This window comes from Cyphomyrmex costatus, unplaced genomic scaffold, assembly GCF_001594065.2.
Source record: "Cyphomyrmex costatus isolate MS0001 unplaced genomic scaffold, Ccosl1.0 scaffold453, whole genome shotgun sequence".
NCBI lineage: Eukaryota > Metazoa > Arthropoda > Insecta > Hymenoptera > Formicidae > Cyphomyrmex > Cyphomyrmex costatus.
Genome location: NW_017278779.1, coordinates 42,910 through 63,113, shown reverse-complemented (window position 1 = coordinate 63,113; position 20,204 = coordinate 42,910). Strand labels below are relative to the sequence as shown.

At 38.0% G+C, this 20,204-nt stretch overlaps 1 protein-coding gene across 1 annotated transcript in view; it reads left to right on the top strand.

Annotated features, from left to right (window-relative positions):
- The window catches only part of orb2 (cytoplasmic polyadenylation element-binding protein orb2), a 159,636-nt gene extending 141,719 nt beyond the window's left edge, over positions 1–17,917 (top strand). The window contains 5 exon segments of the mRNA XM_018544602.1: positions 15,560–15,811; positions 15,904–16,016; positions 16,170–16,562; positions 16,962–17,072; positions 17,514–17,917. Of these exon segments, the coding sequence (XP_018400104.1) occupies positions 15,560–15,811; positions 15,904–16,016; positions 16,170–16,562; positions 16,962–17,072; positions 17,514–17,630 (986 nt within the window). The 3' untranslated portion in view covers positions 17,631–17,917.
- Positions 17,918–20,204: the final 2,287 nt, after the last annotated feature.

Below are 20,204 nucleotides of genomic sequence, written 5' to 3'. Positions count from 1 at the left end.
TTTAAAAAAAAGTGCTCACTCTTCGATTTTAATATTTATTGCAAAATGGTCCTGAAATGTTCCAAAACCAATTCCAGAAGGAAAATCAGAGGTGCAGGAAAGTCAGGGTTGAATTCAATCGAGGACCACCGTGATTTTTTAATTATTTTGAGAAAAAACTGATTCTTAATTTATAAATAGTCTTAAAAATAAAAAATTATCTGGAATTTTTTAGATGAATTGTCAGATAAATTTATCTATATTATCTAGATTAATTTAAATGTAATCATCTTTATCTTATCTAAGATAAATTTCCAAATTTTCATCTTATCTTTATCTAGCTAATTTTAAAATCATCTATGCACAACACTGTTAGTAATGCACATTTTTATCAAGGTAATTTAATTTTAATCTGGATCTTTAATCTCAATTAATTCTTTATCAATACTGAGAGAAAAAAATTGTTTTAAAAAAATATTAATTGATTCTGCTGAATGGAGCGATCGTGGACTACCAAATAAATATTTGTTAATTTAAACAAATAATATGGCCTCGGTAGTCTAAAAGCTTAGGACGCTCGCATGGAATGCCAGAGATCCGGGTTCGACTCCCGGCCGAGGTAATATTTTTTAAGTAATGTAAATTTAAGCAATGTAAATTAATTATTTATACAGATTTTTAATATGACATTCATAGATTTTAAGTATATAAATATTTTAGATATCTAATAAAGATTTTAGTATATAAATTTACATGAAATTATATTAAAAGCATCCAAGATCCAGTTTGACCGCTGCGGCATGTTCTCATCGGTATTTAGTTTAAAAAGTCTCACGGTCCAATTTGATATAATATATTTTAAATTTTAGAATTAGAAAAGAATGATATAGAATAAGTTGAAAGAATTGAGATTAAAGTCAATCTACATTGGTCGAAATTGATGAAAACCTTTCCTTTCGTAAAGTTTTTATATTGTTTCTTATATGCGTGTTATAATTTGTAATATATTTAAAAGAAATGTGTATACGTGCAGCATATAAACATTTTTTTAAATAAAGGTTTTTTTAGAATTGCTTTTAATTTGAATTTTGTAAAAATATTTTTACATAGCAACCGAATCGTATCAATGAGCGAAAAGAATTTTATTGCCTCGTCTCTATTAGGTGAAACTAGTCGTGAAATGTATGCGAGAATCGTACTTAAGTGTCTAATTCGAGTGTCTCACACAAACGCACCATGGAACGACCGCGGCCGGCCTCGCCCTTGACGATCGAAGCTTCCATCGGAGTTACGGGATGATTGATGGCAAATCGAGGCCCGGGAAGCGAGCCGCGCGGGCTTGGGCCCCGGTTACGTCGTCGTACGTCTAATCAATACCAGCGCGCCGGTGCCAGTCACGTTCCTCGGGTGCTGGTATCGCGAACGCTCTTCGAGCCCTGGTATGCGACCTACAGATCCGAATTTGTTGACCCGTGACAGAGAAACGCGTCTCCCTCCTTACGTCATTGATCACGATCGAGGGCACGAGGGCTGCTCGAAATTCTGTGGTTTGCGGAGAATTTCAGTCGCGAACGATGTGGCTGCCTGCCTCCATCTGCATGCGTGGCGCAGCAATTGCAGTACCAATAGAGTTGCCAGGACTCAGAAATTCGCTCATGCAAATTGAATCTAAGTTGTAAACTGAAGTTTAACCGCAGATGGAAATTTATCCGAGTTTGCGAGGACCCGCGTGAATGTAGCTTTAACTCTACCTTGTTAATATACTTATAGAAAAAGGGATGTGCGTGAAAAATCCACTTCACTGTCATTTTAAGATCGATTTGTGCGATAATAACCTAATTAATATATCCTTTTATATTTATAATATGTATAATTATAGCTATAAATTCAATTTGAACACATTGAAGATTTTATTCGAAACGCATCGCCAAACGCTTCCATCGAATATAATAAATCGCGCACAGCTTAATCTGCCAACTTAAATACTATTTCTCGACGTGGACACGTTTCGAAAGTTGAGCCTCGAACAGTACCGGCATCGTGGATAAATGGGAGGAATATATTAATTCAGGCGAAATTAATTAAGAGCGATTGGAGATGTCCGATCTGCGGGAAGCGCCAAGTTTCTACCCGCGACGTTTCTCCTACAATCACTTTCACGTTTATATACGAACGCTCGATCGGAACGAGAGATGCGCGACCGCGAAGATATAATTTCCTTTAACCCCAGGCCGTGCCCGGGTCTGCCGAGTGAGTATCGACGTGACCTATATCGCGCGCTGACCGATATTGCCCTCCTTCGTCCTATAAATAAACGATCCGAAAACAAGCGCGGCCGCGCGATCAATGCGCGACAACTGCTCGCCCGCATTGCACGTGTATCTGCTACCGTTACTATTGACACGTGTTCCTTTAGCAACATACACTGACAAATCCATGGAAAGTACCATGAAAGTTAGAGCCAAGATTGGTAAAAATCATATTTTAAACTGTTTAAAATATGTTTAATTGATGATTTTAATATGTTTTAAACGTGTTTTTTTATAATGCTATTTAAAGCATGTATGAAGTATTAAAAATTTGTTTAAAAAAACACAATGTTGTGCTTCTTTGAAAGAAAAATATTATCTTTTGCCAACCCTGTCTAAAGCTCTAGATATATTAGAATAGCGGAAAAATCCTCCATATTTGATAATAATTATATAATATTAAAGAATTACTACTAGCTCATTCATTTATTAACTTATTTACTAGCTTACTTATTATTTATTGGTTACTTATTAGACGATAAATTATTAAATCTAAATAGCCAATATAGGAAAGTTATTAACATCCGCAAAGATCAATGAATTGCATTACTCTTGTAAATCTACAATTTTAAGAGGAGTTATGCTCTTTCTCTCTCTTTTTCGCCTTAAAATCTCGCTTTTAAAAAATATTTATAACAAAATGTTACATATGTATCTATTCTATATCAATATATTTTTAATATTTCTAAAATGTTCAATCATAATTTTAATGTTCTAAAAATATTTTTTAATTTATAAGAAACTTTCAGTTATATAAAGCATAAATTTCAATGTATAATTATTCTTTTGTGTTTAATTTTAAATAAAACGTTTTATAAATTATATATCTAAAGTAAATACAATACTTATTTAACCATATTTAACCTTAACAAAATTTTACGAAACACTAATGCCCTCCGCTTAATAAATTTCTGAATCCTCCAATGTGACCGAAGCTACTTATTTAATAACATTGTAATCTGAATGTCAAATTTCGTTGTCGTGCAATTACACGATAAAACGCGCACGTGTTGCTAATTATTTATTTGATGTTACGTACCTATGCATTGCGTATTTATGTCACGGTTGCCTCATTACTTTCGACTTCAATTTTAGCGACGCGTGTCTAACCGTTTTTTTCGATCGTGAAATAAATATTCGCGCACGTCTGCGACTCAAATGAATCTGAGTCTAAGTACAAGCGTATTTTATTACGACGGATCAACATATAAACAGATTAGTCTCGTCCCTCGCATCTATAAAAAGAGTCATGACTCGCTGATCGATTTGCGGAACCGCGGCGCGTCATCGCGCGGAACGTAACATTTTTATGAGAGATAAGGCAATCTCATTCGTCGGGGTCGAGGGAAAGAGAGCGCTATTTGCAAGCTTGATTCCATTACTTCGATGACGACGCGGCTTTGCATCGTCTCGCGTTGACAGCGTACCATGACATCATGCTCGGTGACGCCGCCGGGAGAAAGAAAGAAGGAGATTGAGAAAGAAAAAGAGAGAAACAGTGCAGCAACTTTGGTTGATCGTACTCTAAAATTACGCCGGTAACGGTAGTCGTGTCACCCTCGCAAACCCCCTTCGCAACTGAGGCTTCCGCAAAAGTTACGGAATGATTGATGGCGGATCACGATGAGAAGCGGGAGAGAAGTTCTAGAATCCTCTCTGCGCCTCTCTTTCTCTCTGCGTCTTCAGGCATGCCGAGTAATCGATCCTGCACGACGAGAGGAGGCGAAATTGCACAGTGGGTGATGGCGTGAGCCCGTGACGCGGAAACTACACTGCGAATCGTCCCACGCTTCAAAAAGTGACGAAGATTATCGTCGACCGATGAGATTATAATATACGCGACCGGGATTACCATAGCTGAATTACAAAAACAGAATACTATATTTAAAGAAAAATAATGATTTTTATGCATTAAAAATGTAAATATTTAATAAAATGAAAAATTTCTGAAACGTAACTTTTATTGACAATTCTACACTGAGAAAAGTATCTAGTTTGATCAATTGGAATTCTGGTTTTTTGGTTGAAAAAGTTTATTTTTATCGAGATTACTTTTATTAATTTATTAAAATATCGGAATCGTAAATACTGGATTTTATAGTAAATAGAGAAAATAGTATCCGAATTTTACAGCTAATTCGTCTATAGATGGAAAACGTCCCTAGCAATGAAGTATAATTGCCAAACAACACTTGCTTTGAGCGTATCATGAGCTCCGAAAATGAGTTGAAGTAGAGATGATGTCCTGACACTGGAGCTATGATTTGTAAATATTTAAACGAGCAGAACGGTTTTTTCTATCAGTCAGAAGTAATATTCGGTATTGCTCGACCAATCTTGAAAAAGCCTGGAGGTAACGGTCGAGTATCGCACATACGTTTTCACGCGCTAAGTTCGTCGATTCTCAATTTGAGTAATTTTCGTACCGATTGGAGCACAGCTCTCTGAATAATTCTGTTGCAGCTAATGAGAATCAAGTAAAGTTTCAATCTGTATAGCGAAAAACTTTTGTTAATTTTGAACCTTATCCTATCCCGATTGATATCTTACAGACACACAAGTATTTCAGAAGTAGGATTGTGACTTACAATGTTCCTGGTTTACAGACATTTATGTAAAAAGAAAACGTCTCCGTCACGAGAGACACAACTTGCAGTCCTCGATCTCAAAGGAAATACGGAAACGAAATCTCGATGTTCGGAATTGTTGATTCCTGAAAGTGCCAGTACCGATTAAGGTATTGAAAAGAATCGTGCGCAGCTTGAGTTCAAAGCGGAGGTCACTCAGTGGTAACCGTCAACAGTTAGATAATCTCTCACCTCCGTAATGAAGCCGCTTGTTATCAGCTGGACTGTTCCTGATGACTGGGCGTCAATTATGTAGACGCACTTTGAGCGGAATGGACCGGTTATTAATTCTCCTGTGCAACTCGACAATAGTGTCAACGCTCAGATAGCATCGCATGATGGCGAATTTTGCGTCTCAAATGCAGCAGCTCTTGTTACAAATGCTCAGAGCAATTCCGTCTACAAACAACCCCTAGAAGTTCGTTAAATATTCCTAGTACGGAGCTCAATTGTCTCGGACCCATTACCGGGCCATGGTTTCAACTTAACTCGCCCAACATTCATTGGCTCAGCCTCGCACATGCGGTCAAAATTTGTTGGCGCCGCAAATTCCGGAGTTCGATGCCATTGAATCGGAAGTTCGATGCCATTTAACTTTGGGTAGGTTCGAAGAGTGGGATAGAGTTGCGTAGATCCACAAAGCTCCGGACGATGTCACGCTCCTTGCAGCAACTAGTCGGCTGGTGAAGTTAGCCAGGCGATGATTCGATCTTGGTTCAGGCCCCATGATCGAGTTTTTGATCAGCGCTTTAAAGAAGTTTTCATCAGACGTTTTGAACAAAAAATTTTATTTCACGTAGCGTTTTAGAAAGTAGACGCTCGAAAATGGAATTACTCCAAGGAGACATTCCGGGAATATATGTAATGGATTGCTTACTACTGATGCATAGCCTTGATCTACACAAAAGGAGGCTATACAGATGCTAATCAGCAAAATTGGAAATCCGTATCCTAGTGCTACAGCAGGAACTCTTAAAGCGGAGACGATGAATTTTTTGATGTAATGCACCAAGATCACGTCGCTAACGACAATCAGCCGTAAGAAAGACGGTGCCTTACATCAGCGCTGCTGTATTCGCGGGAAATCTGACCACGTCGCGCAAAGATCTGTACACAGCCCAAGCAGTTCTGCGTCTACTGTAAGAAACCAGGCCATGTGTCAAGGACGACTGTTTTAAAAGGAAGAAGAAACTGGAGCAGAGTCTGTCAACAGCACAGCCAGCTGCAACACTGTCTCGATGTTGGAGTCCTCCACCTGAAAAAACGATAGTGTTAATGCAAACAAATAACTGTAGGACTATTCGAACTGATGGTTCGCCGTTAAAGGTTGTCCCGGTTGATATATTATAGCAATGTTCGTTGTCCACGTTGCTCTACACGAGTAGTCCAACTTCTTTCGTTCGGCCAAATGTTTACCGGGAATATTTCGATCGTCCATTGGAAGATTGAGAGGTTGCAAAGATCGTGTATGAAGCCGTTAATAATACGCTCAAATATTCAGTTGCCAAGCCACAAATATATGTATGTTAGAACGATTAGCTAGTCCATCCTACAAATCGACTTTCACATAATTCCAAACAATTCTTTCTTTAGTTATAGATATTATTATTGGTCGCGATTTTTTAGATAAAAACACAGAAATACCGACGCCGCGACGGTTTAAATTTCTTCCTCGGGCTTTATTACAAATGATCACTTGTTACGAATCAAATGTAAATTCCATAGAAGAGATCATTAAAACCATTGACAGGGATTTTGGTATAAAATTTGAGAGACGTTTTAAAAAAAATTACTATAAAAAATTGAAAATTTTCCCATTCCAAAAGCTGATGATAAGTATTGTGAGTAACAGTTAATTTGAAGAATGTGACTTCACGTATTCATATAGCAAGAAATTTTTGTTAATTTCGAACTCTCTCTTTATTCTATCCTAATTGATATCTTACACTATTAAATACTAGTTAGGATAACCGGAATTCTGATATAATCAGAATGTTTTGATTTGTTCCATTTTTAACTACACATTTTTCTCAATGAAAGGAAAATATTAATATAGTCTTATAAAATATAAAATTTTAATTAAGACCAGAAGTTTTACAACCTTAAAAAGAGTTACATGCACTCTTAAAAGAGTACATATAAAAGAGTACGACTGGTAATCTGCACGATCGAAGGATAAGCAGTTTTGCGCTAACAAGACTCGTCAATAATTCTTCGCGAATCTTCCATGTCGATCAACATCATTATCGAAACGTAATTTCAAATTAAACGCAATTGAATTATGTAATTAACATACATTCACCACGTAATTAACGGCTAATAATATATTGGTGCGTTGCAATCGATTTACAGTCGAGTGTATAATTAAGTATTGCACACTCGAACGTGCTCGCGTAAATCGAAATTAATAAATCGATTGCTTAGGATGCACTTTGCGAGTGCTGTCCTAATAAATTATATAAATCAATCGCGTTACATGATTACATCACGCATTAACGTTTTCGAATTTATGTTTTTTTTTCTGCTTTTTCAAAATATAATAAGATTAAAATTTCTTCATTTATCAAAATGTTCGTTATTCGAACGAGAAGGCATTGCGCGCAAACTGATTCTATAAAGCCCCCGTTCCACCGATGTACTCTCTAAAACTTTTAGAGTGAATCTCATTCCAAAGATTGAAATCTCTTTTAAAGATTGAAAATTGAACATGCAACGTTTTTCGAGAGACCTGACTTAATTCTTACTCTTTAGATTGAGATTCCACTTCAAAGAATTTATAGAGAGTAAGATTAATCTCTCGATTTAACTTAGATTCTGTTTATCTTTTTATAATTCTTGGAATTACACCCGTTCCTATCAATGTAGAATAACTCTTTAATCTCGATTTAATTTGCTCTTCGTCTGTTTCTAATTTTTAGAAAAAAAAAATGAAGAGTTAATTGAACCAAGATTAAAATTAAACTATAATATGATACATTAATAGAAACGGGCATTGTTTTTAGAAGAAGATAGAGAATAAATTGAACCGAGTTATTAAAGTTAATCTTACATTGGTAGAATCGCCGGGCTTAATTCAACGTAAGTAACGAGACGACTTGGCTCAGCCGATTTTAGATTCACGCGAACGTATATTATTCAGAACGGTCGCACGTTACATAACAGAGTGTCCGAGGTAGAATTAGAACGCATTGTACGAGGACGGGAGCACGCTCTACCGTGCGACACTAGCAGCCGGCGTTCAAGTTTAACTTCGTCCCGTCACGAGGGAATTGTATGCAGAACGCCGCGGGACTTTCGACTTTATAAGCCGTGCGGGTTCTTTGATCAATTTCACGTTTCCTTAATTGATGGAAAAGTCGATAATCTTCGGATGATTAACGATTAAAGTCCAATTTATAGCAATTCGCTTCTTCATGAATCGAAAAGGCGACTAAATAATAAAGTCGCTTTGCTTCTAATCTTTGCTTTAATTATATATAATACATTTTTATCTTTATACAATTTAACTCAAGATTTCATTATCTTGAGATATTTAGTGTTGAACATTTATATCGTGAAAAGTATAATGTCTGTTTTTCTACTTAAATATTCTGTAACAAATTTAATATTGTTTAATTTTGAGAGTTCGATAATTTACTTATATTTAAATATTTTATGTCGGCTTGAAATTTGTTAAAAGCTTTGATATTATGGTTATACTGATTACATAAATTATACGTAAATTACAACCACATAATTATGTTGCGCCTGTTGATACCGGTGTGAACGACGCTCCGCTAAATTCTCAATGGGCATAAATCTGCGAAACAGCCGCTAATAATGCCGTAACACTAAATTGCTGCTCTAGATTTCTAACTGCATCGATGGATCCCCTTCGTACAAGAAGAATACAAGAGCATGCACGTTTCTTTCGGGACATACTTATTCCACTTTGAAAGCTTAAGACACCGTTGGAGTGAAGTTAGATTTAAGAAAGCTACATAATTTAGATATCATGTCCTATCGAACCCGAGAGGATACGAAGTGGAATTTACCTTCTTTCGCAAGCATTTACGGAACATAGGAAGCTCTTTTATGGCGATTATAATGGAAATGTAATGTCACAGTTCTGTAATCTATTATATAAATGTTATTACTTTTAAAAAGAAAGTCCTCTTCAAATATTTTTTCTTGGGTCAATCGAACAAGTATTGCATATTGTTATAACATCATTAGCATCCATTGAGGTAATCATTATGCAGTTACGTTATAATTAATTGCGTTATTTAATATTAATTATAATGTCAATTATTCATCCTATTGTCAACATCTGTTAAAATAATTACCAACTAAATCATACCGCTCTAATTTATGTGTGTGCGTCGAGATTTAATTTAGGAAGCGAGTAATGCAATTCAAGTCTCATTAAGGGACGGACGCACCTGCTGCAAATCCAGGCACGTTTTTCCTACGTCAAAGGATAATCGCGTGACGGCGTCTCTTGATCATTGTCATACGAATTTTCATCTCTCTGTGTGCCGGGAAACATTCCCGAATCCATTTCACGGCGAGATGCGGCAAACGACATAAATGCCCCGATCTCCTCCACCTCTCCCTGTCTTCTATCTCGACAAGAGAAGTTTCTGTCTCTCTCTCTCTCTCTCTCTCTCTCTCTCTCTCTCTTTCTCCCTCTCTTGCTTCTTCCATCGTCGTGGCAATCAGATTGAATGCGCGTCATCATCGTTCTCGTCCTCGTCGTCATAGCTAGCTTCCCGTTCGCTCGCTTCTGGCTTATTCCCTTTTTGCCGTCCCTCGCCCTTTCTCATCCTCTCGTTTGCCGCGTGTTTCCCTTAGTGACACGAAGGTGAAACGACGACCGACGCGACGGAAGGGGTCGAAGGGAGGAAGTGGTCTGATTGCGAGCGACGACGAGGGAGAGCTTGATTTTTGCCATGCAAATTTATGAGAATAAAGAAAAGCGACAGAAGGAAAACGGCTTTTGTCCCGCGTTTTGACTGGCGGCCGAGTCCCACGGGGGAGTAAACGTGTACAAGGCACGCTGTACGTCGCGATCGGAAAGTCATTGATCCCTGCAATAGCCAGGACGAGCATCCAGAGTGAAAACGAGACGGTAGTGTATCAAGACCGATGGGTCAGCCTAACGACGGACTTCCAAACATTTGTAAATTAGTGGTCTACCGAGTAAGAGGAGTCTCACAAATAAGTTAATTTTCTGAAATCAGAATACATAAGAAAAAGGAGTCAGCGAATGTTTCCTTTACATTTGGTTTCCTATATACTAAGGTTTCTCTCGGATCCTATACATCATCTATTTTTTCAGATGTGTCAAGTCACGCTTGCGCGTAACACGGACTCTCAAGATTCAAAGTTCTCTCATAGTATTGTTTTTTTGTATGGCATTATTTATGATATATTAGCACTTTTTATTAAAATGTTATTTTCTTTTTCTACACTGTTAAGTTCATATATTTATATCCAATATGAGTAATAACTAAAAAATATTTTAGTTAATCATTTGTATGTCGCCACTGCTTTTACTCAATATACCTCAATAATTTAACTAAATCAATAAAATTAATAATTTAATTTAAAAAATCTATTAAATTTGATTCAAATTTAGTTTATTATTTACTAAACTAAAGCATACGTTAATATGGACGTTGCTTACTTTGAAAACTTTTAGAAAATGGATTGATTTACATTTTGACACGCATAAAAATTAAAAATAATGAAATTTTAAGTTACTATTGCTCCTTTTCGATATTTAATAATGTAAATTATTTTTATACTTATAAATCTCCTTCAGACTTGATTCTAAACTTATCGAAGTTTTTAGACTTTTATTACAAGACTGCAATGCACAGAACGATCAGTTTCATGAAATTTAAAGATCGTGTCTTTGTGGCCTATATATATATGTATATGTATGTATATATCGTGAATATAATATTATCTATATGTGAGAGACGAATACTGCTTTCAGTTATTTCTCTCAATATTACATTTCGATGAAGTACCAAAGATCATATAAGCTGCTGATATAGAAAATATAATATAATATTATGTTATTTGAGAAACTCAACGATTGAATCTGGAAATTCACGTGATTTGAGGCATTATAATCTGCATACCTATTTATGCGATCGAAAAGCTTAGATATCGAGATATATGTACATACGTATTTGAATGATAATAACGTCCAATAATATCGCCGCGGAGCTACGTTCAATACTCGATTTCAATATCCGCGAACGAGAGCGTGCGTGCGCCCAATGTATGTTACAATTTTGTGCTGTTACTTCGATTTCGCCACGAATCTTGTTCTCAAAACTGCCGCCGAAGCGTCGGCGTGGTGACCCAGATATCAAGTTCGAACGAGCGTTTTCTCACGCGACGGAATCGAAAGAAAGAGATTTCGAAACAAAATTTCGAAAATTTCCGAAACGTTCCACGCTGATTACAGCAAACACGCTGACGAAATTGTTGTTCGCAATAATGTATCGCGTAAACATTCGAGACATATGTGAATTAATTTATTGCTATCTGATTTTTGATGCATGGCTTGAGAAAAAGGACGATGACTGCGTTCAGCAAAAAGAGCTGAAACATGTAACGGCCCATAACAGCTTTACACACACAACTGTTATAAGATTCTTTAAATATGATTGGTATTTAAATACATTTGGATCCGCAGTGAAGAATTAAAAGAAATTAAGGAAAAAAGCCAATTATAATAATTATATGAATCTTACAACATTGCAAAGTTTTTTTTACTGAACACAGCCATCGCCTGATAATCGTTGAAAAATTTTTTGGAGCGCGTTTCACTTATTATTATTTGCGTGCACAGGTTCACGCATTTCGTTTATGTGTTATTGATTCGGCGAATTATAGATGCGCTCGACGTGTTATTTATGCTAATGAGTGTAAGACACGAACGAAAACACGATGCAAGCGGCATCAAAATGTCATAGACATAAAATATCTTTCACGAAGGGAGGGGGGAATTAAAACCCGTGCAATGGTATTGTAATGCACAATTGTTATATCACGACTATAAGGGAAAGATTCGCTGAATAATTAGTTTACTGCAATTCTCGTACTTAATGCGCGGTAATGAAGAATTAACGCGAAATTAACGCAAGCGACGAACCGATTCTAATCGATTCAAATGTAAGCACAAAGTAGAATAATATACATAAAGGAATGGAGTTGCTTTTCAGTGAATTGTTAAAAGAGTTTCTTTCTTTACTGAAAAAAATTTGTTTTCTAGATTTTTATTATCTTTTTGATAGATAATTTACACATACACATTGAAAATAGAGAAAATCCTAAATAAAAAGAGATATACGACTAGCTACGGTTCTTCATTGATTTTGCCATTTTCTCTTCAAATAGTAGTGGGAATTTGATTTCAGTAATTTCACTAAAGCAATTTTACGATCTATCATTCATTACTTGTAAGCATTGCAATATTTTAATTTTTATATTTAATTAAATTATTTCTTTCAAAATTAAATTTCTTTTAAATGAAATTTTCTCTTAAAAATTTACACCGATAAATATATATGTATAAGTTCAGGTAAAATTAAGAAAATTAGATAAATATAAACACAGGTAGTTATTTTTTTTTTTTCGGATGATATATGTGTCAATTGGGTTTTCATAAAAATTTATGATCCTAATTAAATGAACCTTCGTGTATTACGATACAAATTCTTTGCATAAATAGTGCGTAAAAAAATATTCAACGATACAAATGCAATTGTAAGATGATATTACCAGTTATATTGGCGATACTAAAAGCGATACTCTAAAAGCGTATAAACTGTATAAATAAAATAAATTCAATCGGTGTGTTTAAATACTTTAAACGTCTTGCACCTGAAATTACGCGTGTAAGTTGCACACCAACCGTGTACGTCAACCTGATCCTTACATAATTCTCATCACGTACTCTCGCGTACGAAAGTTACATTCACGCCGCCAATTTCGGTAAGTTCTCTCGAACGTCGAGCATTAAATGTCGACATGAAGAAATCGATGGATTATCATTGCCGGGTTGCACGCAGGAAGCTTTACTTCGAGTTCTGAACATTTTTCTCTCTGTAAATTGTTCCCGCAATCATCAATTAACGCTCGATTAACTTCGTTCGATATCCGCGGGAAGAAATCCGTAATGTTTTTCAGTCTCCGATTCAGGACGTATTTCACTAACCGTAAAGATTCATCTACGTAGAAATCGTAGAGGATCGTGGGGCCTTAAGTAGGAAACTGACCAATCGCAGTCGCAAATCTAAGAATACTCGACTTATAGAATTGCTCAATTTCCTACGATTTCTCTGTAGATGAACCTTAACACACCCAGTATACTATATCTGTAACCTATATCCATATCTCGCATTTATATATATATATACCCTGAGTATATGTAAATAATTATCAGCTCGCGATAAAGCCCGCGCGTTAGAAAAAAGCAAATAAAGCTGCTTGTCACTGAGTGGGTAGGCAAATACGACGGGAGAGAATCCAGGAGGGAGGCCCCTCGTATTTACGTTTCCGGTTCGATTATTATTGCACGACTGCGTGCGTATGTATCGCATATGCGTGATGCGCGGAAATGGGGGAAAAAAAAGGTGAGCGTCGTGACGGCGCTCGCTTGTTCCAATGAGCCGGCGACGTTTTCCGCCGTGCCATTCATGCGCGTTGCACCCTGTTTACTGCTTCTCCTTTTTTTCCCCTCCCTTAACGACGACGTGAGAAACAAACGGCATCCCGTCCCGTGGACGATAGGTATAGTCGCGCGCGCGAATCCCTGCTGTTGTCGACTCATTATCTCGATCGCCGATCGAGAATGGCGACGTTTATAAGACGAGCGAGATTTCCCGTCAGGAGGAGATACAGTGAGTTTAAATTTATTCTACTTCTCTCCGTGCCCCCCTTTTCACGAAGGCAATCTTTTCCTGTCTCGAATTCGGCGATCCGCGCACGCTGATGATTATCCGTGCGAGTAATTAATAACGACCGATCGTTGATTGCACGCGGGTGATCTCCCTTACACGGTAGTGATCCTCCTTTTCTCGAGCTTTGCCTCGGAGCAAGCGAAATCATCCTGCTCCGAAACGCGGACTTCAGGACTGCCGTTAAATTACCGGTGTTTATGTTAACCCGAACCTCTTTCGGAGCTGCGATGCTCAACTTTCGAAGCCTTCCCTTTTTACATAAATTATTAATAGCTATATTTAACAAAATAACTTGTGGTAAAAATCATGTATATTACAGTCTTGTGTTTACATAACGTCCAAAAGCATCAAGTGAGAGTATTACCTACTCTCTAAAACTTTGAGAACGAATCTCGCTCTGAAGAGTGAAATCTCACGTTTAAAGAATGAAAATTGAGCTGCTCTTTTTCAAGACTAGTTCAATTTTCTCTCTTTAGAGTGAAATTCTACACAAAATTTATAGAGTTAAACGCGAATATTTGAAAAATGCTTGAAAATCTCTTTTGATACGCAAGTTCATTTTTTTTATAATTGCAATACGTCTTTGGAGTAATTTAAGAAGTATAATGTACTTATTCTATTTAAAGCTAGTTGTTTCATCTTGGAATAAACTATGTGATAATTTATCTAATGGATAAACAAAGAAAGGAAAAAGTATAAGAGTAAGAAGATTAGAGAGAGAACTCAAATTTTTATTAAAAAGTGGAGTAACCCAATCTTGATAAATTAAATAGAATTAATAAAATATTTCTCACTAATAAATGGAGTAATTTAATTTTCTTAATTGTTGCTATCTTGTGATATGATTTCGAGCTATAATATAATATTTGACAAGTAATACTTTTGACAAAGTAATGCTTTATTTATTTTCCGATATTTTTTTTAAAAGGAATCTTTGATAGAATACATTGATTGACCGGATTAACGATTGCGCTCCACTGGATGCGATCCACTGATTTTTCTTTCAAAAATTTAATACTAATTATTCGTAATATATTTTCAGTTTCGGGATATTAAATAATTTTGTCCCCGATATGTATATTTTAAGAAAATCGTCTTCTTATCTCTGAAATAGAAACAATGCTGAGAGAGAGAGAGAGAAAGAGAGAACATCACGTTATATAATCGATACGTTTTTACGAAGCTGTAATTCAGTCAAATGCAACGTAAAAATTTCCGATTCAATTAAAAAAAGAAGAAGTAGTTATGTCGAAAGTACTCTTATTGCACGCGATTCTCTCCTTCCCTCTCATTTTAACGTCTCGTATACATAATACACACGCCGCTTGTTACGTGATTCCGCACAATTGCATAATGAATTCTCCGACAACGAATGAATGTCAGATCCGGACCTTGATTCCTGCGACGATCCATAACGATCTGTTGTTTCATGATATAAGATCGACACACGTGATGGTTCAAATTTCTCCATTATTATATTCAAATTAGAGCAAGGAGATACTTGGGAAAGTCTTATTTCACCAAACTTTATTATCTATTAAATGTAACTTATTTATTAATATCGGCGAATTTATTTTCATGCATATCCAAATTTTTTTTCTTTAATTTATTTATATTTTATTACTTAACTTACCTCTTGATGGATCGAATCACTCACGTGGAGAAATGTTTTGTCTTTCAGGTAAATCTCCGTTCTTCCCGAGTCTCGATGAGCAAGGGCTGGAGGATCCGAATGCGCCGAGCCAGTTGGACGGCGTCGGCGTTGGCGTCGGAGTAGGCGTCGGCGTCGGCGTCGGTGGCGGAATAACGGCGTCCCAAGCGGCGCCGCTCTCATCGCCAAGTCGGAGCAGTCCGCATAGCCAGGGAAGCGAAACCGGCGAGCGTTTCTCGAGGAAAGTCTTCGTCGGTGGATTACCGCCTGATATCGATGAAGGTACGGAGTTCATGTTATATCATCCAAGATTGATTATTTGCGGGACAAGACGTAATATGGTGATGTAATCACAATACATCTTCTTAATTCAGACGAGATCACAGCCAGTTTCCGCCGCTTTGGTCCGCTTGTCGTGGACTGGCCGCACAAAGCAGAAAGCAAATCTTACTTCCCGCCGAAAGGCTACGCATTTCTGCTGTTCCAGGTATGTTTTCGATTTCTTCCGCTTTTTTTTGGTTTTCATTTTCGGACTATGTGAATTAATCAAATTAAATTAACAGTAATTAAGAAAAAAAATTGAAAATAAAAATTAACTAACAGAAATGAATGATAATCGAATGTTATGCGATTATTCCAGGACGAGGGTTCGGTACAACAGTTGATAGATGCCTGCATCCAAGACGAGGACAAACTTTACCTTTGCGTAAGTTCGCCCACGATCAAGGATAAGCCCGTGCAGATTCGACCTTGGCGGCTCAGTGATGCCGACTTTGTGCTGGACGCCTCCATGCCGCTCGATCCGCGAAAGACAGTCTTTGTCGGCGGGGTGCCGCGGCCGCTCAAGGCAGTCGAGCTCGCGATGATCATGGATCGGCTTTATGGTGGTGTCTGTTATGCTGGCATCGACACTGATCCTGAGCTCAAGTATCCCAAAGGTGCCGGCAGGGTCGCCTTCAGTAATCAGCAAAGCTACATAGCTGCCATCTCAGCCAGATTCGTACAGCTGCAGCACGGCGATATTGACAAAAGGGTAAGTACGGAAAAGAATTCTATTTTCTAAGACGGCTCGAACGATCTCTATACATCTCTATAAAGTAACATCTCTATTCGATAATCATAGTTCGTTTTTACACATATTTCAAAATCATGTAATATCTTAAGATACTAAAAGCAAGCTATTACAGCATCTGTGATCATAGTTCATACTATCTTAAGATTGTATTTAAAACATTCTTAAATATAAAAATGGACTACGAATACCAGCCTAAATGAAGCATTCAGAACGAGAATGGAGATCTAAATCCATGATTAGTAGAGCTGTTTTAAAAACTTTTTTTACAAATTACGAACATTGTTTCTCATTATTCATGTTCTAAATACTTCGAGTATTTCATATTTTCTCTAATCATACCGATAATTTTTCGAATAGGTTGAAGTCAAACCATATGTTCTGGACGATCAGATGTGTGACGAATGTCAAGGCCAGCGTTGCGGAGGCAAGTTTGCGCCGTTCTTCTGCGCCAACGTTACCTGTCTACAGGTATATTTTAATCGGCTCATCTTTATTAATAACGTAAATAGTAAAAGAAGAAGTAAAAATGCGGTTTTTATTATTAATTAATTTGAAGACAAAGTTTGGAAATTTCTGTGCAAATATAGCAAAAAGTAATTCCATTAAAAAATTAGGTTTTTCTGAGATTTTACTGAGATTTTATATTTAAAAAAATTCTATTCATTTAATTCAAAGTTAAAATCATATTTGCATCTTCTGAACTGATATACTAATGATGAACTGATGGAAACTTTTCTCTATTAAGCTTTTCTTTTAATAAATAATTATGCATTATTTTAATGAAATAGTTATTTTATTGAATTAATTATCTAATAAAATTTCTCTTTTCTCTTGTATTAATAAGAAAGAAGATGAAATCTTATGAATTTGTTCATAAAATTCGAATTATATAATACTGTCTATTTTCAGTACTACTGCGAGCATTGCTGGGCAACTATTCACTCCCGGCCAGGTCGGGAGTTCCACAAGCCGCTGGTGAAGGAGGGCGCGGATCGGCCTCGGGCCGTGCCTTTCCGTTGGTGTTAACCCCAGCTGCGTTGTCCCTAATTATCTCGCAGCCCTAGCTAATTAACTACCACCTCTACCCATATCTCCCCACCCTCCCCTCACGTGCCCCACCCAACCCTCACTTTCCTCCGCCTTCTATATTACTTACTTACTTACCTACAAGAACACAGCCTCAAAACTGCTATTACTACTACTACTACTATACTATTACTACCACCACTCGATCGTTACGTATTACCACTACTCTACTCTACTACTACTATTATTACTATTACTACTACTACCACAACTACTATTCTACTACAAATTACTACTACTACTACTACTACCACTACTACTACTACTACTACTACTACTACTCCACTGCTACTACTTCAAGTTGTACCGGTTATACTGGAGGAAGAAACCAGCCGCTGTTGCCCGTTAATCGATGCAGACTCTCGGCGTTATTCCGATCTTTGACCTCGCATCTATAACGACTTGCTAACGGCCACCGGTATCATTGTCGGGCAAACCTATGCCCATCTAGATGACTTTGTCGAACCGGAAACGGATCCTGCACCCGACGATGGCGCCGGAAGACAACCAAGAAAAGAGGAAATGATCGGATCCACGCCAAGTCGATATCGTCGAATCAGAAAAAGAAGAAGAAAATGAAGAAAAATACACGCCGAGACACAGGATTCAGAAGAGAAATGGACACGGATTCTCAGTATATCGATTACTCGTACACGTATAATCCTATCTGTCTGCGCTGTAAAATGCACCGGTTCTGTCCGAAAGATCGAGTATTGTTAGTTACCGCGAGTCTCGAAGAGCGAGCAAGCGAGGGAGGGGCTGCCGCCGTCGCCGCCGCCGACCTCGCGTACGCACCCTGCCAATTGTTGGCACCAATCCTCCTCGAGTATGTTTACCGAAATCGCCGGCAGCGCGATTACGAATATAGATCCGACTCGTGCTTGCGTCTCGATCTGCCGCGGATCGCCCCTTCCGTTCGACTGCCGCGAGAAGGAAGGAGTTTCTCCCCGTGCCGTCCATCCCGATCGAGCGAGATTTTGATTTTGTGAAGCACGACCCGGATGGACGTTGGCGGAAGCGACTTCTCGACAAATGGGGCTCGTGTTTTCCCACCGACATCGTCCATTTGGACGAAAGCCCGAACGAAAACTCGCGCTCCCGAGCGACGTAGTGATTTCCGCGCGACGAATGTTCGTAAGAAACGCGAGTACCTGATTCGACGCGAAAGTGTGTTGTCAGAGTGAGCGAATGAGATTGGAAGAGCATGCGTGAAAGAAAGAGACGAGGAAAGAATGAGGGGGTGATAGTGGAAGCAGTGACATCAGAAAAGACGTGTAGGTGATGAGGGCCGGTGGGAAACCTAGAAGAGGGTAACAGGGAGAAAGGATAGAGATAAGAGAGTGACGAATCATCCGCATTGGATGTTAATCAGTAATGAAAAAAGCCACGCTTCAACCTGCTGTGTAGGTAATTCTCTGTATTACAATTCAGAACACACACATACACACGTTCATACTTACATGTATACACACACACACATATATATATATATATATATACACAGTTTCCTAGTTATTAAGAACTTAATAAAAATATGTTACATAGATGTGTTGCGTGATGCGTTTCTCGTACGTATAACGCAACCGCGCGTTCATAGGGAAGCATTCAAGAAAATGATTTTTTACTAATTAACTTATTCAAGTGAGAAGAAAATAATGCGTAGATAAAAACATAAAGGAAACATAAATAGAGGAAACTGAAAGTTAAGGAGAACAGGTGTCATACGGGTGACGGAAGGAGGGAAACCGAAGTAGTTTAATTCTTCAAACGTCAATGTGACATCGTGACGGCGTGCTCCAGGCTGTCCAGGCCTTGCCTAAGCTAATATCCGCGCGCGCCGAGCTCTCTTCTATCCCAAAAACCCATGCGAGTTACCTTGACGAACCTTCGCGAGAGAAACGGAGAGGTTGCGAAGTCGAGTCGCGCGTATCGTCCGCCCGTGAAGAAGGAAGAGGTCCGCTACTTACTCGCGAGGAACGCGAGGATTGAGGATTGCCGCTACCGCAATGACGAATTTTACATTTCGACTTTATTATTACTACTACTATGTGCAATATAAACGGTCACTCTCTTCGTGGTTTACGTTGACGAGAACGATCGGTAATATACGCTAAGCGTATTTTCGGGATGCGACGTGCGCGCGATTTCTTTCCTCCCCGTTCGACAGTAAGCACGGAATGTCCATGAACATCCACGTCTGAAGTCGTATATCCCTCTTCTTCGCGAAACGGGCGATGTACCTCGCAAATCCTTTCTCGTGGTGAAACGATCTCATGCTCGACTTCGTGGAAGATATGAAAAAGAGACGCTCGGGACACAAGGGAAATAGTGTCGTTTCTCGAAACCAAAGTAGCGATAGAAAGCATGATTCGCAGAGTATCGGAGCAACGTGTTATACATAGAATGATCGTATCTAATTACTCTCTTCATACGTCCGATAGATGATTTGCAAGAGTAAGCGGCGCGTCTTGAGGGGGTCGCGTTTCGCGCGGAACATTATTATAGATCCATACA